The sequence below is a fragment of the Pseudoliparis swirei genome, chromosome 14 (assembly GCF_029220125.1).
Source record: "Pseudoliparis swirei isolate HS2019 ecotype Mariana Trench chromosome 14, NWPU_hadal_v1, whole genome shotgun sequence".
In the NCBI taxonomy this organism is placed as follows: domain Eukaryota; kingdom Metazoa; phylum Chordata; class Actinopteri; order Perciformes; family Liparidae; genus Pseudoliparis; species Pseudoliparis swirei.
The window spans coordinates 7,414,790-7,441,742 of NC_079401.1; the positions used below are offsets into that span (position 1 = coordinate 7,414,790).

The window sequence follows — 26,953 nt, forward strand, 5'->3', positions numbered from 1 at the left end:
CACTTCGGGGGTTTAATTCTTCGCCAATTAAAAATGTTGAATGTGAATATTTTGACTGTCAAACAACCGGTACATGAAGTCACCGAATGGGGAATGGACTTAATTCGCCAGGTGGAGGTCGAGACATTAATTTCACTAATTTCCCCAAAAAGTAGCAGACTCGCCGCTGCCCCCGTGTGGCGTTCCCTCGCTGCTGCACAACCGCCCACCGAAACAAGAGCAACAAAAAAAAAAAAAAAAAAAGAGTAGTGAAATGCACGAGAGCGACAGCTGTAAAAAGACACATGGTTTATTGCTCAGACAGTGCAAAGGACAGGCAACAGTTTACACTCCGGGGTTAATCCCTCAACACATGGCACAGCTTGGACTGCATTATATTTTGTGCGTTGTTACTAGCTTTGCTGTTGACTCTGAAAAAGAAAAAGAAAAACAAACCAAAGCATCCATTTCCGTTTTTTTTCAAAACATATCAAGCTGACAGATTAGCAAATATACAGTTGCTGTGTGTTAGCTGAACACCATTTAGTTTGAAACACAATATTTTGTTATGTTTTTGTTGTTTTTATTTATGTTTTTTTTGACAGCCAGAAAACTAGTTTCCTTCCTTTTTGCTGAAACCCTCAAAAGAAAAATCACAATCTGAGCAACAGCCACAGAATTTAATTATTTTATACACAAAAGAGGAACGAAAAACCGAGGCAAGCTCTCACCGTTGACATATCTTTGAGACAATTATGGAGTTGAGATGCGAGTATAGGATTTATCCCGTTAATAACATGTAAAGTTCCCGGTAAAGTAGAGCAGGAAAAAACATGGCACAATGTCGATTGTTGTGAATGTGGTGCTTTCATGCATGAGTGTGACAGAGCAAAAAGTGTGGGTCTTCTCCTTGTTATATTTTCCCACTGTGGGGAGTGGGGGGAGGGGGAGGGGGAGGGAGGACTACCTGTGGGGGAAACCTTTAGACCTCAAAGGCCGGGAACTTCGCTTTCATTGGCTGCAGGATGTCAGCCAAGAAGTAGATGGTGCCCGCCATGCCTGCAGACAGGAAGTGACGCGGTGAGTCGGTAACAATGCAAGAGACAAAGGACGATGCTACAGGCGTAATTACATTATTATACAGTCTGTTACATCGCTCTTAATTTATAATTTCTTTCTGGGACAAAAACTATAATAAGTTGTATCCACATGTTAAATATATTTAACTAAGAACACGTCAACATGTCGTACACGTAGGTAAAGTCCTCGAGGAGACTCACTGATGGTCACAGAGAGGCAGTAACAGCAACCTTCTTAAAAAAAAGATTGTTCCAATTCGATGGTATCTTGATAGCAGGGTGTGTGTGTGTGTGTGTGTCATGTCATCAAAATATTACCTTCAAAAAGTGAGAAGGGAGTGTCTGGTGTTCGGCATCCATGTTTGCCGTAGTTCATGCACCAGTCTGCAAACTGGAGAGAGAGAGAGAGAGAGAGAGAGAGAGAGCGAGAGCGAGAGAGAGAGAGAGAGAGAGAGGGGTGGGGGTGTCACAATAACATTCCCATTCGATCAGAACAACCGCAGCTGAACCGTCCCCTCGGGGCAAAGCCGGCGATATCGACAGCTACTAAAAGCTGCGAGGCCCCGGCGTCCGTGTCGAGGTATCAGATTGTGGCAGCGACGCGAGACATCTGAAGAATCTATTTCGATCCCCGACCAACAGATTCATATTAATGATGGTGCACGTGGGACTCGTGCCACCTGGACTGCTTCCAAAAAGTGGTCCCTCGGAGCCCCTCCCCCCCCCTCGATGCCGACTCGCACTGACAGATACAAACCTATTGTCAATAAACATAAAAGGGCCCGCCTCTCACTTGAGTTGAAGGCTGGCGTTGGACCAACTGCGCTACGACCGGTCGTCATTTGAGCTTCACATCTTGCATTAAAGTCAGAAAAAGACACAATATCTATAAAGCCTCCGAACAAACAAATACAAAATGTGCCTCTCCTCCTCGTTATGACGTCATAGAAGCATTTAAAAATCACTAATATGAGCCGATTTGTGCATTTTGAGAAATAAATCGTATTTCCAATTCATATCGTCAATATGGATTCTCGTGGTTCTCACCATGCAGGCTCTGTAAAGGTGCTTGGGGTCCTGCGTTAGCCGGTAGAGGGCCAGGAAGGTGTAGGCGTTGCCCGCCGCACCGTGACACAGGCCGTAGCCCTTCTTCAGCAGGCCGCAGTGCCACACCACCTCGCCGCACTGCAGGGCGTCCTCCAGGTACTGGGGCACGCCGAAGGCCTGGGACAAGGGAGAGACGGCGGAACACTAAAAGATATTCTTTTGCGACGGCGGGAAGAGCCCAAACGTCACCACGAGGTGGCCCCCGGGACTCTCCTCTTGGTCTCCTTTGACCACTAAACCCGACCCACTAAAACCCTCCGGTGTTTACCCTGTACGCCTGCAGGAGCATGTACACCACCCCCGGGGAGCCGTGGCACCAGTGCACCAGCAGGTCGCGGTCGTCCCCGATGCAGGGGGGGTAGTTCCCCGTGGGGAACTTGAGGCGGCAGACGTGGTCGACGCTGGGCTTCACCAGCCTGTGGACGTACTCCTCCACGCAGACAAAGCCGGGCTGAGAGAGAGAGCAGAGCGCGTTGATGGAGGAGTAACATGGGAGGGGGGGGGGGCAGATAATCCCACCGGGGGGGGTCACGTTAGTGCCGAAACAAGTCGTTATTTAGTCCTTTTTAATCCGTGGATGTGTTGAATGTTTTGGCTCAGTGATAATTTGATTCCACCCCCCCCCCCCTCTCATTTCATAATATTTATAATTGAATTCCTCTAATTTATGATTTTAAAGATGTAATCCTGTGCTGGCATTCATGAAGTGCAAAAGAGTTAACAATTAGTCAATTATTGGAAATATAAAAGTCAGGTGATGAAAGCAACTGTAAATTACGACACACACACAAAGTGAATAAGTGTGTTAGTTTCTCATTTATTTTGGTTATAATGCCTTTTTTCTCAGGAAGATATATTCAGCAACACGCTGCCTGCCGACCAGATTAATGAGCCGAGTAGACGTGATAAAATACTGCTGATAATAATAGAAATATAGAGAAACGCTGTTGTTGCCTCAAACGGCTCCTGAAGCCGGACACAGGAGCGCCGCTCTACCTGCATGAGGTAGTAGTAGATGCCAGCCAGGCCGTGGGCGGCGCCGACGTACTGCTCCTGGTACCACTCGTACATCAGAGGGCTGTGGTTCTGGACCCGGAACTTCCTGCTCAGGTGCTCGCCTGACACCAGCACGGACTCGCTGATCTGAGGAGGAAGAACACACCCTGCCTCACAAAACATACTAAATCCGTCCGATTGAAAGAAATCCACGGAGGTATATTTGAGAACTTTAACTGGATGCGAGCAAAGGAAAGCACATGAGCCAAATCTAAATAGCTGGAGGAGCAGCTGTTTTACCTGCTGGATGTACTGCAGTGGGATCCTGTCCTGCCCCAGCTGCTGGTTGATGAAGACGAGGGAGTAGAGGAAACCCATCCGGCCATAGAGCAGCTCATCGGGCAGCCCGCCTGCTCCCTTCACCACGTTCTGGTGAAACTGCAGCAGTCTAGGAGAGCAGCACAGGACACGGGGAGCTCGTGAACCTTTACTCACTTAACGCTCCGGCCAATCAAAGAGCTCACGGATAAACAGTCCGGCCAATCGCAAGCGCCGAGTCAAACAAGCTTCATTTCACGAGACTGGAAAACAAAACATATTGTTCTCCACGCGGCAGGACATTCAAGAGCAACCATATTCAAGACACGGTCTCAACAAGCATTACATATTTGATTTGTGAACTTCATTATATGTATATAAATATATATACATTTAAAGCTAAAATGGTCACTATAAATGTTCATATTTATCCGAGCCAACCTATAAGATATTAACAGCTTTGAAAACTACATAAACTGAATGTTCTAAGAATTTAGAGTGGAATAATTAACAGCACATTTGATGTATTTAAAGCTACAAAGCTGTTTGCAGCATATTTCTTTTTTCTTGCAAAAGGAATCTACATAAAGCCATTGTTAAAGTTTTGACACGGATTAATTATTCCTTAGCCGGTAATATGAGTAATAAGTAATAAGAGGCGATAATTTAACAAAGTACGACATGATATAGTGTAGGGCTGCAACTAACGATTATTTTGATAATCGATTAATCGGTTGATTATTTTATCGATTAATCGATTAAAAAAACAAATGTTCAACCCTTTATTCAAAACAGGGTCCGTACGGTCATGGAAAACCTGGAAAAGTCATGGAATTTTTAAATGGCTATTAGCAGGCCTAGAAAAGTAATTGAAAAAAATAAAATCCCAAAATATTTGGAAAAGTAATGCAAATTTGTTTCATTAAAATGTAAATTTACACGGTATATATACGGTATGCATTGGAATTCTCATTGTTAGTTTAAATACTACATCTTCTCACTTTGTCACGTGTAGACAGAGTTTACACAAAATGTTTAATCATGGAAATTTGGTTTAAAGTCATGGAAAGGTCCTGGAGACCCACTGGTCAGCATGTGGATGAACCTGTTCACTGGTCACCATGGTGATGAACTGAGACAAGTGGTCACCATGGTGATGAACCGTCACAAACAGACTGACAGCTTTACTCTCCTGAGCAGTGGTCACCATGGTGATGAACCGTCACAAACAGACTGACAGCTTTACTCTCCTGAGCAGTGGTCACCATGGTGATGAACCGTCACAAACAGACTGACAGCTCTCCTCTCCTGAGCAGTGGTCCCCATGTGGTCCGGCCCCCTGAACAATATCAGAGACGCGTTCCGATTTATAATTTTTTTCACCTGGCCCGCTGCCGTTGAGATTGCAGTGAGACGCGGAAAAAATGTGAAGTGGTGCTCTTCGCAATAAAACATCTTTGATGGGACGTGTCGCATCTCGGCCAATCAGCATTCAGATGTCGACAGCGTTTGGGAAGTTAGGTTAGCTTGAATGTTAGTCCGCTACATCTGCTGCTGTCATGCTGCAGCGATACTAACAAAGTACCCATACGTTAAAAACGATGTGATTTAGCATATTTTTAGTATCGATACTTCATGAAAAGAGCGCCCGATCAGAGCTCACGCGCTGCTCCGCTCCGTTAAATGTTGTCTGCACGCGCAGCGCTCACAGCGAGTGGCGTCGTGGCTTATCTCCTTTGCCTTTCTCCGTGGAAAAATATTTTCCGCTGTCCGCCACGGAATAAATAACCACGTTTTCTACGTTATACTCTTGTGGAAATGCCACACACGTCGTGACATGTAGCACCCTGGTGTCTGGGTTCATAACGTCACCCGTCGGCGCACTTAGCTCCGTGAATGTCTCCGACGACGTGAAGGACTTCCGCATCCAGCGCCACGTGAGCAGCAGCAGCCAATTAGATTCACTAACGGACGAGCAGCTCAGCGCTGATTGGCTCTCACAACGCAGCGTTCTGTCCTCCCTCCGCTCTGGTTTCCCCTGCACCGCTCTGCGCTCTGCGCTCAACTCTACTTTTTTTATACTCCGTGACTTATTGAGCGCCGTAATAATCGCGCGACACAACGAATCGATAATGAAATTCGTTGCCAACTATTTTAATAATAGATTCGTTGTTGCAACCCTAATATAGTGACAATCTCAACCCAACGTCTTCTACACTGACCTGTTGATGCACTCATCAGTCTCTTGCACCCTCTGCAGGCGATGGTAGACCACTGCAGCTACAGCGAGGGGCCCTGCGTCCCCGCACAGGAAGGTGACGTCATGACGTCGGGTCAAACACTTCAGGCTGCGGTTGACGTATTCCAGAGCTCTCTGGAGCAAGGAGTCGTCCCTGAACACGTTGTGGAGGTGCAGGTAGAGCAGAGCGATGCCTGTGGACGCAAAGATACCGAACTGAAAAAAACCAGAATTGTTTCCCCATTTCAAACTGGACCTAATTAGGGTCAGAGCGACAGACGAAGTCTGTCCGAGAGGACCCTATTGAAATTGTTGGGGGTATTATTAGGGTCCGAGCGACAGACGAAGTCTGTCCGAGAGGACCCTATTGAAATTGTTGGGGGTATTATTATTCTTCTTCTTCCGATTTTTATTTTTGAACATTGGGGGCATCATATCCCAAAACTCACCAAATTTGGCAAGCTTGTCAGGATTGGTGAAACTAGACGTTGGACACCGACCTCGAAATTCGACGTGGTCTACACTTTACTTCGAGACATATGATGCATGAATATGTTCACAGACTCAAAGCGCCACCTACTGGCTCAACTGGACTTCCTTCAATCCGCCCCAAATTTGTCCTGCCCGAAATAATGTAACCGCCTACGGCTGCCTGTAATCCAGCTAGATCTATAGCTCAGCATGATAAGTGTTGGACTAGACACCCGGAGATGCGTGATCGATTCCAAGACCAGACAGCTTTTTTTCATCACTTTTTTTTTTTAACATTACATTTACATGACGTGGTCTACACTTCACGTAGGGACACATGATGCATGAATATGTGCACGTAGTTAAAGCGCCACCTAGTGGCTGAACTGGACTTTGTCGAATCTGCCCCAAACTTGTCGTGCTCGTTACAAGTCACGGCCTGAGTCAAGTCCGACCGGCGCGCCTGCGTCCTCGGCTGAGCGGGCCGGCGCCCCCGACCGGCGCCCCCGACCGGCGCAAATGAGCGAGGACCCGTTCGACGCTGCTTGCAGCTTTAATTCCGCTTTTTATATTTACTCTTTGACCGCATATTGGGGGTACGCATCATATCCCAAAACTCACCAAATTTGGCAAGCGTCAGGATTGGTGAAACTAGACGTTGGACACCGACCTCGAAATTCGGCTTTCAAAAATTGCTCTCTAGCGCCACCTCAAAGTTTGACCGGCGACACCCCTCACCCAGTATGTTCAAATGACTAGTTTTTTTTTTCCAAGTCCACTTGGACCTGCTCTACAAAAAAGCTTCTCAGGACCCTAAGCTCCGCCTACTTAAATTTTCGGCCATTTTGAATTTTGTGAAAAACACACTCAGGGCCATTTCTCCTAAACGCTGGATCCGATTCATACCAAACCTATTGGAGATAATGATTATGGAAGCTATATCATCTAAGATCCATCATATTTTTTTCAAATACACTACCGTTCAAAAGTTTGGGATCACCCAGATAATTTTGTGTTTTCCATGAAAACTTACACTTTTATTTATCAAATGAGTTGCAAAATGTATAGAAAATATAGTCAAGACATTGACAAGGTTAGAAATAATGATTTGTATTTGAAGTATTCATTTTTTTCTTCAAACTTTGCTTTCGTCAAAGAATGCTCCTTTTGCAGCAATTACAGCATTGCAGACCTTTGGCATTCTAGCTGTTAATTTGTTGAGGTAATCTGTTGAAATGTCACCCCACGCTTCCTGAAGCACCTCCACAAGTTGGATTGGCTTGATGGGCACTTCTTGCGGACCATACGGTCAAGCTGCTCCCACAACAGCTCAATGGGGTTGAGATCTGGTGACTGTGCTGGCCACTCCATTACAGACAGCAGACCAGCTGCCTGCTTCTTCCCTAAATAGTTCTTGCACAATGTGGAGGTGTGTTTTGGGTCATTGTCCTGTTGGAGGAAATTGGCTCCAATCAAGCGCTGCCCACAGGGTATGGCATGGCGTTGCAAAATGATGTGATAGCCTTCCTTATTTAAAATCCCTTTTACCTGGTACAAATCTCCCACTTTACCAGCACCAAAGCAGCCCCAGACCATCACATTACCTCCACCATGCTTGACAGATCGTGTCAGGCACTCTTCCAGCATCTTTTCACCTGTTCTGCGTCTCACAAATGTTCTTCTGTGTGATCCAAACACCTCAAACTTGGATTCATCTGTCCATAACACCTTTTTCCAATCTTACTGTGTCCAATGCCTGTGTTCTTTTGCCCATACCAATCTTTTCTTTTTATTGGCCAGTCTCAGATATGGCTTTTTCTTTGCCACTCTGCCTAGAAGGCCAGCATCCCGGAGTCGCCTCTTCACTGTCGACGTTGACACTGGCGTTTTGCGGGTACCATTTAAAGAAGCTGCCAGTTGAGGACCTGTGAGGCGTCTATTTCTCAAACTAGACTCTAATGTACTTGTCTTCATGCCGAGTTGTGCACCGGGGCCTCCCACTTCTCTTTCTGCTCTGGTTAGAGCCCGTTTGTGCTGTTCTCTGAAGGGAGTAGTACACACCGCTGTAGGAAATTTTCAGTTTCTTTGCAATTTCTCGCATGGAATAGCCTTCATTTCTAAGAACAAGAATAGACTGGCGAATTTCACATGAAAGTTCTTTTTTTCTGGTCATTTTGAGAGTTATCGAACCCACAAATGTGATGCTCCAGATAATCAACTAGCTCAAAGGAAGGCCAGTTTTATAGCTTCTCTCATCAGCAAAACAGTTTTCAGCTGTGCTAACATAATTGCACAAGGGTTTTCTAATCATCCATTAGTCTTCTAAGGCGATCAGCAAACACAATGTACCATTAGAACACTGGAGTGATAGTTGCTGGAAATGGGCCTCAATACACCTATGGAGATATTTCATTAGAAACCAGACGTTTCCACCTAGAATAGTCATTTACCACATTAACAATGTATAGAGTGTATTTCTGATTGATTTAATGTTATCTTCATTGACAAAAACAATGCTTTTCTTTGAAAAATAAGGACATTTCTAAGTGATCCCAAACTTTTGAACGGTAGTGTATATCATTGTGGTAAGCATCTATGGCCCAACAAACATTTTAGGGGCGTGTCCTGTTTTGTAATGCTCATAACTTCAACACTATTGGGAAAAAAAAGAAGTAAGACTTTCAGGATATGTGCAGAATGGATCCTGAAACATACCCAGCAAATTTTGTGCAATTTGAACCGTAGGGGGCGCTCCAATAATTCACCAAAGTTGGCCGTTTTTTGGCGTTTTTTGCTTTATTTGGCCATTTCCCACTTTTATACAGCTAAGGATTTCTCCCACAACACGCCAACAGAATCAGCTCTAATAGTTTTTTATAGAATCTCAAGACTTTAACAATGACCACTGTGAGAAAAAAAAAGACTTTTCGTCTGTAGGAAATTGACATTTTTGTACTGCCAATAATTGTGTACTTTGTGTGATTTCTTTATGTTAAAAACTATTGCTTAAACTCATCCAATCTTTCCCAAAAAAAATCATGCGTGATGCCAGTCAAGGCCTGAACACATTCACACGAAGAAACAAGCACATTTGTTCGAGGAACACCTATTGAAAAGTAAAATAACCATAACTTATTCACTTTCACGAAAATGTTACCCCTACAGCTGATGCAATTACATCTAATCAGTGGTACAGAGCAATAGGTGCTTGCCTAGTGACACAGAGACCTGTTTTTGATTCCAGGCTAAGGCAAAAATAATGTTATCGGTTTTTTAAAACATTTAATTTACATGACGTGGTCTTCACTTAGAGACATATGATACATGGATATGTTCACAGACTCAAAGCGCCACCTACTGGCTCAACTGGACTTCCTTCAATCCGCCCCAAATTTGTCCTGCCCAAATTAATGTGACCGCCTACGGCTGCCTGTAATCCAGCTAGTTCTATAGCTCATCATGATAAGTGTTGGACTGGACACCCGGAGATGCGTGAGCGATTCCAAGAAAAGGCAGCTTTTTTTCATCACTTTTTTTTTACATTGAATTTACATGACGTGGTCTACACTTCACGTAGGGACACACGATGCATGCATATGTTCACGTAGTTAAAGCGCCACCTAGTGGCTAAACTGGACTTTGTCGAATCTGCCCCAAACTTGTCGTGCTCGTTACAAGTCACGGCCCGAGTCAAGTCCGACCGGCGTGCCTGCGTCCTCGGCCGAGCGGGCCGGCGTCTCGCCGGCGCCCCCGACCGGCGCAGGTGAGCGAGGACCCGTTCGACGCTGCTTGCAGCTTTAATTCTTCTGATTTTTATTTTTGAACATTGGGGGCATATTGGGGGTACGTATCATATCCCAACTCACCAAATTTGGCAAGCTTGTCAGGCTTGGTGAAAATAGACGGATGACATGGACCTCGAAATTCGGCTTTCAAAAATTGCTCTCTAGCGCCACCTCAAAGTTTGACCGGCGACGCCCCTCACCCAGTACGTTCAAATGACTAGTTCTTTTTTTCCCAAGTCCACTTGGACCTGCTCTACAAAAAAGCCTCTCAGGACTCTAAGCTCCGCCTACTTAAATTTTCGGCCATTTTGAATTTTGTGAAAAACACACTCAGGGACATTTCTCCTAAACGCTGGATCCGATTCATACCAAACCTGTTGGAGATAATGATTATACAAGCTATATTATCTAAGATCTATCATCTTTTTTCAAATATATCATTGTGGTAAGCATCTATGGCCCAACGAACATTTTAGGGGCGTGTCCTGTTTTGTAATGCTCATAACTTCAACACTATTGGGAAAAAAAAGAAGTAAGACTTTCAGGATATGTGCAGAATGGATCCTGAAACATCCACAGCAAATTTTGTGCAATTTGAACCGTAGGGGGCGCTACAATAATTCACCAAAGTTGGCCGTTTTTTGCTTGATTTGGCCATTTCCCACTTTTATACAGCTATGGATTTCTCCCACAAAACACCAACAGAATCAGTTCTAATAATTGTTTATAGAATCTCAAGACTTGAACAATGAACTGTGAAAAAAGACTTTTCGTCTGTAGGAAATTGACATTTTTGTACAGCCAATAATTATGCACTTTGTGTGATTTCTTTATGTTAAAAACTATTGCTTAAACTCATCCAATCTTTCCCAAAAAAATCACGCGTGATGCCAGTCAAGGCCTGAACACATTGACACAAAGGAACAAGCACATTTCATCGAGGAACACCTATTGAACACCTATTGAAAAGTAAAATAACCATAATTTATTCACTTTCACGATAATGTTACCCCCTAGAGCTGATGCAATTACATCTAATCAGTGGTACAGAGCAATCGGTGCTTGCCTAGTGACACAGACCTGTTTTTGATTCCAGGCTAAGGCAAAAATAATGTTATCGGGTTTTTTTAACATTTAATTTACATGACGTGGTCTACACTTCACTTAGAGACATATAATGCATGGATATGTTCACAGACTCAAAGCGCCACCTACTGGCTCAACTGGACTTCCTTCAATCCACCCCAAATTTTTCCTGCCCAAAATAATGTGACCGCCTACGGCTGCCGGTAATCCAGCTAGATCTATAGCTCAGCATGATATGTGTTTGACTGGACACCCGGAGATGCGTGGTCGATTCCAAGACCAGACAGCTTTTTTTCATCACTTTTTTTTTTACATTGAATTTACATGACGTGATCTACACTTCACGTAGGGACACATGATGCATGAATATGTTTACGTAGTTAAAGCCCCACCTAGTGGCTAAACTGGACTTTGTCGAATCTGCCCCAAACTTGTCATGCTCGTTACAAACCACGGCCCGAGTCAAGTCCGACAGGCGTGCCTGCGTCCTCGGCCGAGCGGGCCGGCGTCTCGCCGGCGCCCCCGACCGGCGCAGATGAGCGAGGACCCGTTCGACGCTGCTAGCAGCTTTAATATTGTAATTTTCATTTTTTTTTTTTATCAAAATGTATTGGAAACACTGAGTCAATTGATAAATTGAATAAATATATATACATATTTAGACTGGGTTGATCAAAACATTCATTTGATGCAAATCTCTCCATTTCCAGCTCTGTAAATATTAATACTATCTGCATTTATTAATCATCCGATTATAAAACTAAATATTGGAATTAAAAAAAATTAACAATGAGATGAATAATAGTGTTAACACAGCAAGAGTGTAACCAGATGGGGCGGGAGTGTTTGATGCCTCACTGAAGTATGTCTCATGTCAAATATGACCCTAAATTTGTAAAAAAATAATAATAAATCAATTGTGAATAAAAATATAAGCATCTGAAAATAGATACATGTGAGCGAGAGTACATCGGAAAAAACAAAACAAGAGCCAGCCATGAGCATTGCAAATCACGCGTGCCCTCCTTTTGTCAGTCACGTGAGCAGAGCCCGGTATGATGTCACGTATATCGCTTGAGTAACGGTGCCATCACCTGCCCAGCCGGTGTACGTGGTGCAATCTCTCGGGTCGGCCGACTTCAGCCCGTTTTCCATGACAGCGAGCAGCTCGCTGATCTTGCTGCTCAGCCGCTGGGCGAACTCCGCCGTGAGCTGAGGAGGAGGACAGAGCAACCATGCTCAATGATGAGGGTCACTGTGCACAAAGCACGTGCAAACCGTACATTATATAGATATATGTATATATATACAGGACTGTCTCAGAAAATTAGAATATTGTGATAAAGTTCTTTATTTTCTGTAATGCAATTTAAAAAATATTAAATATTAAAAGAATAAAAGGCTTGCAATATTTCAGTTGATTTGTAATGAATCCAGAATGCATGACATTTGTTTTTTTAATTGCATTACAGAAAATAAAGAACTTTATCACAATATTCTAATTTTCTGAGACAGTCCTGTATATATATGTGCATATATCGGTTGTTACCTTCCCCTGGCAGTCGAACAGCGCCTGTGTGGACGCGGGGTTGCCGTCATAGTCGTGATACGGATTCCTCCAGGCTCTCGTGTCCATTTTCAAAGCTTTGTCACTTGGCCGCAACGCTAAATAACTGGGCCGGAAAGAAGAAAAAAAAATCTGCGAAAAAAAAAAAAAAAGGCAGAGATGAGGCGACGCGAGGCTCAGCGGGGCAGAAGGCGCGCGATGAGCGCGAGGCGTTACAGAACAGGGAGCTACTGGGTCTTTATGGACAGATTACGGGGCCACATAACGCAGTAAGCCTCGTCTGCAGAGAACAAACACCCACATTCGCATAAAATAATGACATGACTCGCTGCAGCTGCTGGTTCGCCGAGCAAAACCGCTAAGGCTAACGGAGAGCGTCCGCCTGGGCAACTCGGGTCTCGGTAGCGGCGCACGATGCGGTACACGCGTGAAAATAAGCCGACGCTATTGAAAGTCGAGGGTTTAAGATGGAGCTGTACAAAGCAAACAATGATTTGGGGGGGACGACGTTACCTCTGCTAGTCTCGCACTGTTGATGCTAAAGCTTCCTCGTCGTTATATTTTCCTGAGGGCGATAAGTGGCGTTAGACTGCGCGCCACTGACCCCTGCTGCCGCGGCGGTGTTACTACAGCTCCCCCTGGAAGAAAACGAATGGGTGAATTGCTTTGGTAGTGGGTGGAAAAAAGTTGAAAGAAAGAAATATATAAATACAATAATCCCCACCAGACAGTAGGCCGGTATAGCAAAGTTCTAAGAATTTATAGTAAATGAAACATTAAAAATGGGACCCACAGCTTTTTTTTAATTTTGGGTTTACACCCTGATTATCGCCATAAACCCAAGAACGATATTGTTGCGTTGGATCTGTGTTTACTGCTTGCGAGAATAGATATGGAAGAACACCAGTAAAATAAAAAATGTATTGGATGGAAGAATTTTTCCGAACTGGAAATAAAGAAAGGAGCCCACGAGTGAAATGTGCATCAATATCTTGAGAGAACCTGTGTAATAAAAATATTGTCAAAGCATAACACTGCTCATAATGTCTGACCACTCCACTAACTGTTGGGTATTTTTTAACTAACAATAGTGTGTTTTACCAGTATTTATGAGTATTGCCAGAGACTATACTTATTTGGAGGATAAAGCTTGAAGGATAAGTACAACGGCCTTCCTGGATCCTCCCAGTAATTAAATGATTCAAGTGCAATTTATAAATTGTATTGCCATCATGTGAATTAATAGAATAACAACGGGTTCGGTGACGAATATGAACAAGATTACTCTGATCAATGTTTGAGCTATCGTGACCCATTTTTAACAAAGCCTGGCCGTAATCCAAAGGCTATCTGAGCCCATGTGTAAATCTATTTCGTGACCGCTCATGGAGGTTGTGTGTAAATCGGATTAGAGCTCGACCTGCAACAAAAGCAGACGTCGGTGCACAATGTTCTCCTCGGTGCTCTGAACGCCTTTGTCACACAGGTGTCTAATCTCAGTCATTAGCCCCTAAACATGAATGTTTCCAAAGGTCGCATAATCAATCAGGCCATTTCCGCTGTGGCCGTTGTGTTAAAACCCAACGACAACTATACTTTACACATGCGTGTGGTTCGGTTCATGGTGGGCAAACTAAAAGGGCATTTTCTCAGATTAGATTACAAAAGAAGGAATAATGCTTGACATTGGATTCAGGCTCTAACACAGTTGAGCCGTTTGGCCTAAATGGAGAACTGGATTGCTTTTTTTTGGTGTACGTGCATATCTTGATACATCTGTGTTGTCGTGCCTGATGTGTGGACCTCGGCTCTGAGACAACTAAAGCCATGCTAATGACTCACAAACAAGCACACAAGTGAAATCCACGACCCACGGGTGGAACACAGTTAACGCACGCCGGCGCCTGTAAACGTCATGTGCCACCAATCTGCTCTTGACCTTCTGCGAAGCCCCGAAACGACGTGTCGTTCCTGTGGTCGGTGACGATAATTGCGGTCGTCACGAAGAACACGGAGGCCTGCTATTGGCCGACTGCTCGTTTTCCACACTCGCTTATTGAAGGGACGAAAAGCTGCACCGGTAATCTCCACTCTAGACCCTCAGGGGAGGGGAAGACGACGCTGTTGGGGGCAGCAAGACGTTGAGTATTAGAGAGAGAGAGAGAGAGAGAAAGAGAAAGCAATTGCATCCATCCTCTGATTACTGTCCTCTCTTTACGACTCAGTCGCTTCCCCTTCTTCCCCTTCTTCGTCCGGATTCTCTCGTTTTTTTTTAATGTCTTTCTGCTCCGGAGTAAAAATCATCAAAACACAGTCCTAATTAAACTTTACCGCGGGCCGAATATGTTAGTCTCACTCCGATAGGTTCCCATAAGAGTGCAGGCATTGATCCTCCGGGACTCACTGGATGTAAAAGCGTGACAAACTATATTAATCGTCTGTCTTTTCATATTTTAATTCCTGTTAAAAAAAAGAAGCTTTTTTAAAGAATAATGCTTCGGTGGACTCTGCAAAAACATATTTAATGTGCAGGATTTTCTTTTGCTCCCCACGTTAATGACTTGCTTGTCTTTGAACGTGCAGATGGCGCTGACAGTCACATTGTCCAAAAGCACCAGAGTCACTCTTTTGTTTACCTCTCTGCTAATTTGTATGTGTCTCTGCTCCACTGTTTCCCTTCAGTCAGAAGGGGCCCGTCATCTCCATATCAATGGGCCGAGCTGCAGGTGAAGGCCGGTGCCTCAGCACAAAGTGCAGAGCCTTTGCTCACACCGTCCACCTCGGGACTGTGCTGCCTTGCCTCGAGGGTCGGGGAATGGAAATGAGGCTCAGAATATAACACCATTCACAAGGAGACCTTCAGGTTTGATTCAAGCTTCTTGTTGAAAGACACATTATTGACTTGAAACTCCGCCCCGCTGCGCCGCTGGGGGGAAAAAAAGCAGTTTTGTGGAAAAAATCAATTAGGAGAAACACTGATCATCATTTGTTCCTATACCGCAGGACGACATCCACGCTCAGGCATCGGCACCCGGACAGATCGATGTCAAATCGTAAATGTTTATTTAATTTTTTTGTCCCTTAACAACACAAAAGAAAACTACAAACTGACCCTACTAACATGTATTGTCCGTGTGACCGTAGACCTCCATTGATGTCCCGGAGCCATCAAAGAAACTAAGCGTCTCCAGCCCTGGGAGGTTCATTTTAAGTCACATATGCACCACACGTGTATCAATCCATGACCTAAAATAGTCCCCGACAAACGCGCAGCATTTGCTCCTTTTTGAGCTGCAGTGACCCGCTGTGTTGAGCAATCTATTGCTCTGAAGAACAGATGAAACTATTATTTTTAAAGACCAATGGGCTTGAGAGACGGATGACTGCATTGTTGTTTTTCTAGCGTTGATGAGAAAACATGAACTAATGACGGCATACTTTAAAACACTCAATGGGACCAGTGTTTAGTGCGCTCAGGACACGTGAACTAAAGCCATGGAAACACTTTTTCCCCCCCAGCATCCCCTGCCATCTTTCTCCCACCACATCCGCTTTTGCTGCTCCGGTGTGTGAACGCTGCCAGGGAGACTCCAAACTACGATGCACAAAGCAGACCAACTTTCCTCCATTCCAGAGTGGAGGAGATCCACGTTGGTGCCCTGGAATAAAAGCGACAGCTGAGATGAAGAACATTCTGGTTGGGAGGCTGAAACAAGGAGGACAGAGAGGATGAGCGGAGGTAACGGAGAATACAGAGAGAAGGTGGGCGTGGGGAGGGTGCGAGCTTCCACTGTAATATTTGTTCCCACGGGAAGGAGACACGAGGAAGTGTGAACGAGTTCCAGCGAAGCCTCGTCGGCTCATCCGGAACATGACAAGCAAACACGGAGTGGAGCTCGGAGGAGAGCGCCTGTGATCTGATCCCATTTAGAAGTGCGAGTGTGTAAAAGCACATCTGAATAGACGATGAGACAGCCGGCGCGGCCACTGCATGGGAATAAAACACGTTCCTGTAACGTGCACTTAAATATAAAGGTGTGTATTGCATCGTTATGCATCAGGTAGTACTTTGTGGAAATTGTCGTCTCCACATCTCAGTGGGAGAAACGACACCGCTGGAATCAGCATGCAGCATCACCTCATCTTTACCTTCGCATTGAAAATGCCGGAAGGTTATGTTTTGATCGCCGTGTATTTATTTATTTATTTCTATGAGTGTTATTCGCAAAACTCAAAAAGTATTGAACCGAATCTCATGAAATTTGGTGGGATGATTGTTTATTATCCGGGGACCAGTTGATGAGATTTTGGGATCGATCGGGTCAAAGGTCAAAGGTCATGAACAGGTCAAAATCTTTCGCAGAACTCAAAAAGTATTGAACCGAATCGCATGAAATTTGGTGGGATGATTGTTTATTATCCGGGGACCAGTTGATTAGATTTTGGGATCGATCGGGTCAAAGGTCAAGGTCAAAGGTCATGAACAGGTCAAAATGTTCTTGAATCGCATGAAATTTGGTGGGATGATTGGTTGTTATCCGGGGACCATTTGATTAGATTTTGGGATCAATCGGGTCAAAGGTCAAGGTCATGGAAAGGTAAAACTCTTCTTTTACCATAGCACGATACATTTTTGTCCAATTGGCATGCAACTAATGCCAAAATGTTCATAATTCAATGCCCAATCTTGTGATATGTGAAGGTATGCGCTCTACCGAGTGCCCATTCTAGTCTTCTTGTGTTATTATTCCAGTCTGATTTACACGGTACACATATAAGAAAAGGGGAACATATGCCCATTTTCAAAGAAATTCATACATGTTATTCTTTTGGTCTCAGAGGGTCCAATAATGTGAATTAACATGAACGATTATGGACCAAAATCCAGAAACCAAAGCAATATTCATCAGCAGAGGGACTTTTTGGATCGGTTATCGGGGAGAATATGGTTAAGGAAGGCCATGAGGTATGCAGACACACACAAACACACACACACACACACTTTTACATCCATCACCCCGCCCCCCCCACACGCAGTCCTCTCACAACTATCCCCCTCTTCCCAAAATTGAGTTGTAAAAATGTAATCTCGAAAGCGTTCGTCTTTTCTCGCACTTTAACGGCGGTCTGCGCGATCAGGGAGGCGCTTACCGTGCGGCTAAAAAGGAGCTGTGGAAGAATGTGTGTCGTGACCACACCGTTTTTGCAAATTGCATATGATGAGGAGGAGGAGGATGATGATGATGATGAGGATGATGGAACAGTCGACACCTTTGCAGTTTCAGCTTCCAATTCAGACGAGGGACGCTGTGCTGCAGTTCTGCTCAAGACCACTAGGTGGACTCCTTGCAATGACTTGGCGGTGCTTGACGAGTCGCCCCTCGCGCGCTGAGCCGCCTGCTGACACGCGGTGTGATTGGTTTCTTTATCGTCGCCATGACTGTTTGAATCGATTCCTGTCTTGCGGTGGGGAAAAAAGAAGAAGAGCGAGCCTATTGTTTGCGATGACAATAACTCTGTATTAGATTGTTTGTTTGTTTCTCCCCCCCCACCCACCCTTTCATCCAGTGTTTGGCCCTGCAAAAAAAAAATCTGCACCCTGTGCACAGCCTCCCCCCGAATATCTGATGCTCAGCAACAGGGACTGTTTAGCTTTCCTAATTAGAGAGCAAATGCTAAGCACTTGCACAGCCTCCCTGAGTGGATTTAACAAACAGGCTCCTCATTAAAACCATGCGCTGCTCGGATTGTGCAGAGCCCGAGACAACAGCCAGCTTACCCACCACCACCATCGCCACCGCCCTGCCAACGCCATCCGCTCAGCACCCCGGGAAAGATCTCCGGCATGGAAGGGAGGCCCGGCTAGAAGAAAAACTCTACTCCCAACAACTATCAAAAATGCACACACACGCACACACATAAACAAAGCAGGAAAAAAAGAGAGGTGAAATCTAGAAATCACGCAGAGATGTGGAGGATGAATTGTCCACGGGAAAAAAACAAGAAGGGGAAGGATGTTAAAGAGCAGTGAAGGAGGGCACTGAGGGGGTCTGAGGGGGTCTGAGGGGTCCAAGCGGCCTTGACCTTTGACCCACAAAGTGAAATTCCCTCCATCGACCGTGCAGCCACGTAGCTTTGCGCGATCGTCTCACGCACTTGAGAGGCGGCGCTCGATTGTAACCGCCTCCTCCTCCTCCTCCCGCCTCCTCCTCCTCCGCGGAGCCGAGGGTTTGTTTGTGGCTCGCCGCGGGGAAGCCCCCCGTCCGATACTTAGGCTAACCGCCGGCTAATGGGCACGACTACCTGGATCCCCTCTGTGAGGTAGAAGGCCCGCTGCGCCAGACTCATCGTTTTAACAAAGAAAATCCCATTAGCCTGAACGCATCACAGCGAGGGAAACTAATCAAAGGCTGTTTTAAAGCCGACGCACGATGCTGCAGTCGGTTTATTCGCCGGGAAGTAAACAACGCAATATTCGACCGGCGACGCGATCCACACGCCCCCCCCCCCCCCTCGTGTGATTACCTGTCAAACACACATTCATCAACAGCGTGTCCACATGTTATTAAAGTTAATTGTCTGTAATTTCTGTCACTTGTTCGTCTGCCGCGGTGTCGGCAGAGCACAAAGCACACAAAGCACACAGAGAGCTAATAGATGTAACTTTTTAAAAAAGTGATGTATTTGAATGTATTTTTGTAATCTTTCTGCGTACAGCATCCATCACTCCATCCATCCAATTAACCATCCATCAACCTCCATCCACCCATGTATCTGTGCGTCATCCATCCACCATGACACCCATCTGTCACACACACACACACACACACCTCCATCCATCACTCCAGCCATCCGTCTAGGAATTCATGTGTCGGCGTCCTGATAGTATCTACACCGTCTCTTTCTGCTGTAAAAGACGAATAGAGAGGGTTTCAGATTTTGCTTTTTTTCAAAGAATATCTCCAGATCTACCCACGACACCAATGTCGAAAACATTTTTTTAATGACGTGGGCATCCTGTCCTGGAGCTTGAATCACTATCGTTGGCATGAGTCAGCAGACCAGCGACAGAGCCAAAGCAACAGAAGTGGCATTTTTGAAAGAAAATAAATGAAATAAAAACAACCCCGGGTCCGGCTGCAGGCGCATGAATCATGCTGCCATGTGGACTGCCCTTTGCCCGCCCCCCCCCTCTTCTTCTATCTGGTCCGAGTCCCCCCTGCATCCCCTCTCCTCCATCCAGGCGCTTAAATCTTTCGAAGCACAGATGTGGGCTGACGCCGCTTATTTCTCATCACGCCGCGGCGGCTTTATGTGTCGCGGGGCGCTTGATACACGTCGGACAGCGACTCCAAATGACTTTCCTTGGGCAGATTCAGTCCGCAAAGCGTCGAGCGTCACACAAACAGTGTTTACTTCTGCCTCCGCGCTGGAGCCGGGCCACAGACACCATTTACATACCCAGGATTCTTCAAGGGATGTTCGGTGTTGGAAGTCAAATTGAGCGGGTAATTCAATCAATTAAGGCTTTCAGCCTGGCAGAAGAAAAGCACTTCATTTGGAAAATAAAAGCAACGGCTACACGGTAGACACACTCTGGGCTGCATGGGACTATGCATTCCTCGCATTTACATAATTCATGCGCTGAATGCTTCAGTGCAAAGAGTTTGTTGGCTGGAATTGCAAAAATAAATATGCGAATTTATGGGGGAAAATACGTCTGTAACACATTCCAGCTTTACCTCCTCTTCAGGTAACATGGGCCCGCAATCATTTCACAGAGCAACAGGGGCACCGGGGTCCAAACGCACATACGGTCGAGGGAAGCATGCACACCCGAACACACACACACACACACACCTAACAATCCGTGATAAGCACACACTTCCTCCCCAGTAAAAGAAACGATCCCACACGAGTGCACTCAATGCCCCAACTCCAATTCGGAGCCGCTTTCGGCACACAAAGAGACTCCGCTCGTGATCCACGCCGACCGCGGAGATCTGCTACACGTCCGCCGTGAGTCATCCTCGGTGGAGGGAGCAAAACCAGCAGCCGATTTCTTTTTATTTGGCTGCAGGTACATCGGAGGGCATTACATTCCCATTAGGGGACCTCGGGTCCGTGATTTCACCCGTGGCGGCTGACGGAAGAAGCGGGCCCTAACTGTCACAATAGGGACTCGGCATTTGCTCAAAGGTCGCTATTGATCTGCGAGTGGCTGGTTATCAGCTCCCCTGCAGAGAGAAGGGACCCCCGCTAGTCGTCCAGGCTCCGGCCCGCTTTTTTTTGGTCATGTGCCACCAAGTTTGTCTGTTTTCTGTTGTTTTTAAACCAGACTTTGCAGATGGCCTCGGTGGTTAATTTGTAAATCATGTCATTCCACGTTTCTTTTTGAGACTCTGCAGCATGGCCCGAATTCAAAGCCAGTGGAGGGACATGCGGGCCGGATGGTGAGGATAACTCCTCCTTCTCCAGCTGAAAGTGGCATAACACGCATATTAGTTTGGTAGAACAGTCAAAGAAAGCGAAACAGCATGAAAGAGCAAAAGTGCAACATGCTTTTTATATGTAAAAGTCCTGTCGTAGAAGTTTCGTGTCGAGAGAACATCACACGCATTGGTTGAGCTGAACCCCTAGAAGAGTGCAAGGTTTTATTAATAATAGCAAAAAGCTTTTAACAAAAACCAAGAAATGTATTATTTATTTTAAAAAATTGATAATAACTTGTGTTTCCCTACAAAATCATATCATTTGGTGCTGAGGAGAACCAGCCGTGCTTTCAATTCACACCGTGTTCCTCCCTCTGTGCTCCTCCTCGTGTCCAACCTGACCATGTCATCAATAATGAGGAAGTGGTGTGGCCCCGCCCTTCTCTTCAGCCTGCCGGCGCCCACGAAGTTTACCATTTTATTTTAATAAGACAAAAAATGGAAGTGGAAAATTGACAGATTGGTGGCTTTACGGGCTACGTTTTTTAACGTGGACCGGTTTTATTTTTACGGTTAGACTCGTTTGACCACTCCCAACACAAAGTAAAGAATATAGATTATATTAGATATTCCTTTATTAGTCCCACAGTGGGGACATTCCATGATCACAGCAGCGGGTGCACATTAGAGCATTAATACAAATAAAAGATAAAATACAGGGAAAACACAGAATGTGGCAGGAGACTGTTGAAATACCATAATTATGATAAGCGATGAGTATAACCGCCAAAGGGATCGTAGACCCCGTCTCTCCTCGCGGTCGGATAGCTCGTGCCCCCGGTGTGAGAACACAGCCAGGGAAGTGCCGGTGGAAGTGATGCACACGGGGACAAAGAAAGCCGGAGGAGCCTTATCTCGGCTGTCAGGCGGAGCCGTTGTCCAGGGATGTACTTCACTGAGAGGCTGCACGGGGTGACGGTGTACGTGACAACAAAAAGCACCGGAAAACGAGAGGCAGAGGACCGGTGGAACAAAAGGACAGCGCATCACGGGATACGGCTGACATTTCGTCGAGACTTTTTCCGAGCGGTTTTCTGAAATGGATTGAAATGGATAACGACCGATCCGAAGTCATTCAATTCACCGTTTAGTTTGGCTGATAGATATTCTGATGGCAATTGTTTTTCCACCAAATTGCACACATTCAGAGCAAATTGCTCACAGATCGGCAAATTGCTCACAGATCGGCAGTTATCCTTCATCGCGTTTCTTCTTGATCACTTTTTTTCATTTCCGGGTTCCAGTGGCTAATGTTTCAGGAATCAAACCGTTTCTGGTTTCTTTAATATGTCCACCCCAACTTAAAATCGACATATTTGCCAGAAAAGGACCAAACTAAACCTGAGACTGCTGCTGAAGAGGTACAGGAGTTTGGAACACACACACACACACACACACACACACACACACACACACACACACACACACACACACACACACACACACACACACACACACACACACACACACACACACACACACACACACACACACACACACACACACACACACACACACACACACACACACACCTGTATTTCTTCTTCCATGTGAGGCTCACAGACACAGATGCTCCACTGAGCTTAACAATGAAGTCCAGCCCAACTGCATGGGGTGAACCATTAATTACTGTCGGGAGGGGTCGAATACACAGGCGACAACAAGGAGAAGCTTTCAGAAAGTCATTCTTACTTCCTGCAGATAAACTATGCTTCAGGATTATACATAAGGATTATAAACATATCACTGACTTTATGCAGAAGACTGAAGCAGAACGATGGAAAGATAATGAAATACCCGACTAAACTAGAATTTGAGGAGACGCCTCAACTTTGCACAAAACCCTCAAAATCAAGTGTCAATAAATGCGTTGACAAACAAATATTCCACCCATGGGCGGAGTATGAGGCAATGGGCCCCACCCTCTCTCCTACACTCAGAGTTTATAGTTCTTTAGCATCCTTATGTTGCTGTTTTCTGTCTCTCTGTAGTTGTGACGCATCAATTTTCATCTTTTTGTTGTGTCGTATCTCTTTGTCATCTTTTTCCGTCTCTTTGCAGCTATTTCGCATCTTCTTAGTGGTATTTTGCAGTATTTGTCGCCTTTTTGTGTCTCTTTGTCGTAATATATTGTTGCTTGTGCTGGTTTTGTGTCTCTTCCTCGTTGGTACGCGTCTCTTTAAGCACGATTTTGCCGTAGAAGGCCTCAGTGATCCATCCACGAACATCTTTGATCTTCCCCTAAATGCCCAAATGTAATCATATGGAGACAAGTCAACAACTGATGGATACAATAACACAGTAACACACACACACACACACACACACACACACACACACACAACGTCTCCCAGCCGCCTGCCACAAACACAGTGAGTGAAAAGAAATCAGCTCTTTGTACGTCGGCGCAACATTATTTTCTCTTTCAGGAATTAAACCCGATACAAAGTGTGTGTGTAATGGCTGTCATCTTCTGTTGAATTAAAGTGTGATTTGAAACGACCCCCCCGGCCGACCCCGAGATAGAAACGGCAGACCTCCGTCTCGTCCGTGACAATCAAAGAGCGACCGTCTGTAGTTCCCGCCTCGCGCTTTCAGTCCATCTCTTTTGTGCGTCGGCGTTTTTCTCTTCAAGAGGATGCTACTGCGACTTGTAATTGTCCGTTTGCCCGTTATTATAACAAAACCGCTGTCGTTGAGTGCATTCATCTGTGGAGAATGAATGCAATCAGGTACAGTTTTTTTTTAAAGAGAAAAAAAACTCTCATGTTAGTGATCCCGATGCATGTATTTAACCCTTGTGTTGCCTTAGAGTCATTTTGACCCGAATCAATATTACACCCTCCCCCCGCCTTAGGATTAATTTGACCCCATTCAATGTTTAATGTCGGTGTTCTTTCGGTAGTCAACAAACAAACATAAAGTGCCTCACACTTAAACTTGGAAAACAATATTAATTCTAATAATTTTCTGGAGGTTTTTATTGCTGGCGTCAAATTGAACCCAAAGGGTAAAATATGTTAGTAAATATAAAGGTAACAGGAGGGTGAAACATTGAATCGGGTCAAAATGACCCAAAGGCGGGGGGAGGGTGTAATATTGATTCGGGTCACAATGACCCTAAGGCAACACAAGGGTTAAAGAAAAACTATCATTTGGTATGTTTTATTCAAATTATATACTTAGTTATTTGACATCACGCGCCCGTTGCCTTTGTCAAGCTAAACAACTGCGACGAAAAATATACCAATTGATCTAATATTGATCACTTTGTGTTTTCACTGGAGACATTGTTCTTTTTTTTAAACTCCTCCTGCGTCGATTGTAAAGTAACTTCCAACTTTCACTTTCCGTCTGAGAAACACCATTTCCCTTCCGAGTACCGGGAACTTTCTATTTTAAAAAAAACGTTTGTTTCAGTCCGACTGCTGTGCCTTTTAGTTTCTCTGGTCCTGATGGGCCTCCCTCTTTTCGTGATTGCACTCAATAATGGCTGATTAGCGGCCCGGCGTGGCGCCCGTGCTGGGTCGGTGATTGTCACTTTACCCGCTGGGTCCTCTGATGGCGGGAGAACCCCCCTACCTGCCTGTTACCTTGCTCGACCACAGCCTACCCCGCGTCTACCCGACCCGCCTTAATCCCGGCCGACGGCTCCGGACTGATTATCTCACGCTGGGTCACGGCCGGCGAGGCCACCGACCCGCTGAGGCCCTCGGCGGCGAGGACGGGCGAGGAATAGCTCAACCTGGTTACGTCTCCGTGTCCACGTGGAGTGTTTAGAAGCGGGCGTGTGCCTCCGAGGTTCTGTCTCTGATTACATCGCCGATCCGGCCTCCGTGTCGGGAAAGTTGTTTGGCTCGGCTCGCGGACACGGCTTCACGCGGCAAAGCACGGAGGCTGAAATAAAGATATGGCGTTCGGCAGCTGCACCAATCGATGGGAGGCTAAAGGAGACGGGCGTGATGTTTGGTGTGGCCGCAAAGGAGGACCGCTCAAGAAAAATGGCAAATAGGAGAAGAAAAAAAAGGGAGCTCCACTCAGAGTATATGCGGCAAATTGCACGGCTGAACATTCTTCCCCCATTTATTCAAATTCAGGCGTGAATTGTGCCCAGCGGGAGCCGTTTTAAGGCAATTCAAACCACTCTTTATAGTCAAATATTGTACAAATCTGGAAATAACATGAAATTTGAACGCCTCTCCACGAAAACAGGTACAAATCTTCGAATCGTGATATTGCCCTCATTGATAGCAGCTATCGGTTTAAAGAACTGGTAATTGTTTGGGGTTTTCTTGGTGCTTCATCTTTTTGGAGCTGTTGAATTTCCAGCATGTATTTTAGGGCATGAATCGTGTTTCATCCCGACAATACATGCTGGTGTGTCGTCTCAAAGCAAAGACCACTGAGATGCTCCTTCATTTCCGTGAACAGTCACCCCGTTGAGTCGATCCCACACACACACACACACACACCTCCCCGCTGCGGTAAATGCTCACAAGTGCACTAAATGTGTATTATTCCGTCGCTGGAAATAGTCCCCGACAAATGCATTTAGTTTCACGTGTTGCTGAACGCTCCAGCGCTCAGCTGTTTGAGGAGATTACTCGGCCTCACCGAGGCACTTGTTCGGCATCGTGTTTTTCGCATACCTTCCCATCTCTACTTCAGTAGAAAAATTCAGTTTTGAAAATAAAAGTCTTACATGGACAAAGAGACAAAACAAACAAATAAAGCGAGTCAGTGGGAGCCCTATAGGCCGTGTGCTTCTTCTCCCTGAGGCGCTGACACCAGCATTAGGCAGACAGAGTGGAGGCTTGCCGGCCCACTGGGCCCATGTGACAGGGCTCTAACTCCTCCATCCCATTCCAGGCAGACCTTACTGTCTAGGCATCCTAATTGAATTCCAGCACAGAGAGCACAAGGCCCCCTATACATTAGACATCTGTCAGCAAGGCCTGGGATAGTGGCGGCGCCGCATCACTGCCATATAATGGGCCAGTGTACCTATACCAGATGTGTGTGTGTGTGCGTGCACGTGTGGAAGATGCTTACAAGCAAGAGAGAGAGACTTATGAATGGCCACGCAGGAAGCAGAGTGACAAATCTGTGTCCACACACACACACACACACACACACAGACACACACACAGGGGCGGCCCGAGCACATTTGGCGCACTAGGCGAGCTTCACTCGTGGCGCCCCCCCCCCCCCAAAAAAAAGAAGAAACAAAATTAAAAGCGATTTTGCACGAAAACGGAATTGCAACTTTCAAACGTTATTTTGCCCTGCAAGACTGAATTTCTTTCAAATAAACAGAACAACGATCGCAACAATGAACAAACATTAAATAAAGAACAAAATCCCTGAGAAAATGTCACGTCTGTGCTGAACTACGCTCCGGCCACGCCCCCCTGATCAACGGTGCACATTCACTCCCTCTTCGCCTGCAAATAATGTTTTCTGTTCTGTTGATGGCTGGCAAACAACAATCTTAGAAGGTCTGGGTCACTTGTGGCACATATTATTCACAAATTTTAAGCAATCAATCTACCTGAACAAAATGAGACAAAACGGAATAAAACGGAATTCACCAACATGTGAAACGGAACATTCTTCTTCTTTTTTTACGGAAAATCATTGATGCTATTCTTAACAGTCGTGCTTTATTCATTGCAAGAACAAGAGTGCAAAGTGTACACGATAGAATCAAAACAAATAAACAACTTAGTTAACAAACAATAAGAATAACAAACAATACAATAATATATGTAAATTTAAGAGTGTTAAATAATCAAAATATAATATTAATATATTGGTTGGAGATATAGATGGGG

General features: G+C 45.4%; 1 protein-coding gene across 2 annotated transcripts; it reads right to left on the reverse strand.

Moving 5' to 3' along the window:
- Positions 1-268: 268 nt before the first annotated feature.
- On the reverse strand, positions 269-13,184 carry lancl1 (LanC antibiotic synthetase component C-like 1 (bacterial)). Of its 2 annotated transcripts, XM_056430879.1 has the most exons (11): positions 13,141-13,184; positions 12,610-12,759; positions 12,155-12,272; positions 5,702-5,912; positions 3,462-3,609; positions 3,162-3,308; positions 2,434-2,616; positions 2,106-2,282; positions 1,377-1,449; positions 947-1,038; positions 269-410 (listed from the first exon to the last, which is right to left on the reverse strand). In XM_056430879.1, exons 2-10 carry the CDS (start codon positions 12,694-12,696, stop codon positions 962-964), a joined length of 1,221 nt encoding a protein of 406 aa, XP_056286854.1. In that variant the 5' UTR covers positions 12,697-12,759; positions 13,141-13,184; the 3' UTR covers positions 269-410; positions 947-961. The 2 variants fall into 2 exon arrangements, with proteins under 2 accessions (XP_056286854.1, XP_056286853.1); XM_056430878.1 differs by lacking the exon at positions 13,141-13,184 and having other exon boundaries at positions 12,610-13,134.
- Between the last annotated feature and the right edge of the window lie 13,769 nt (positions 13,185-26,953).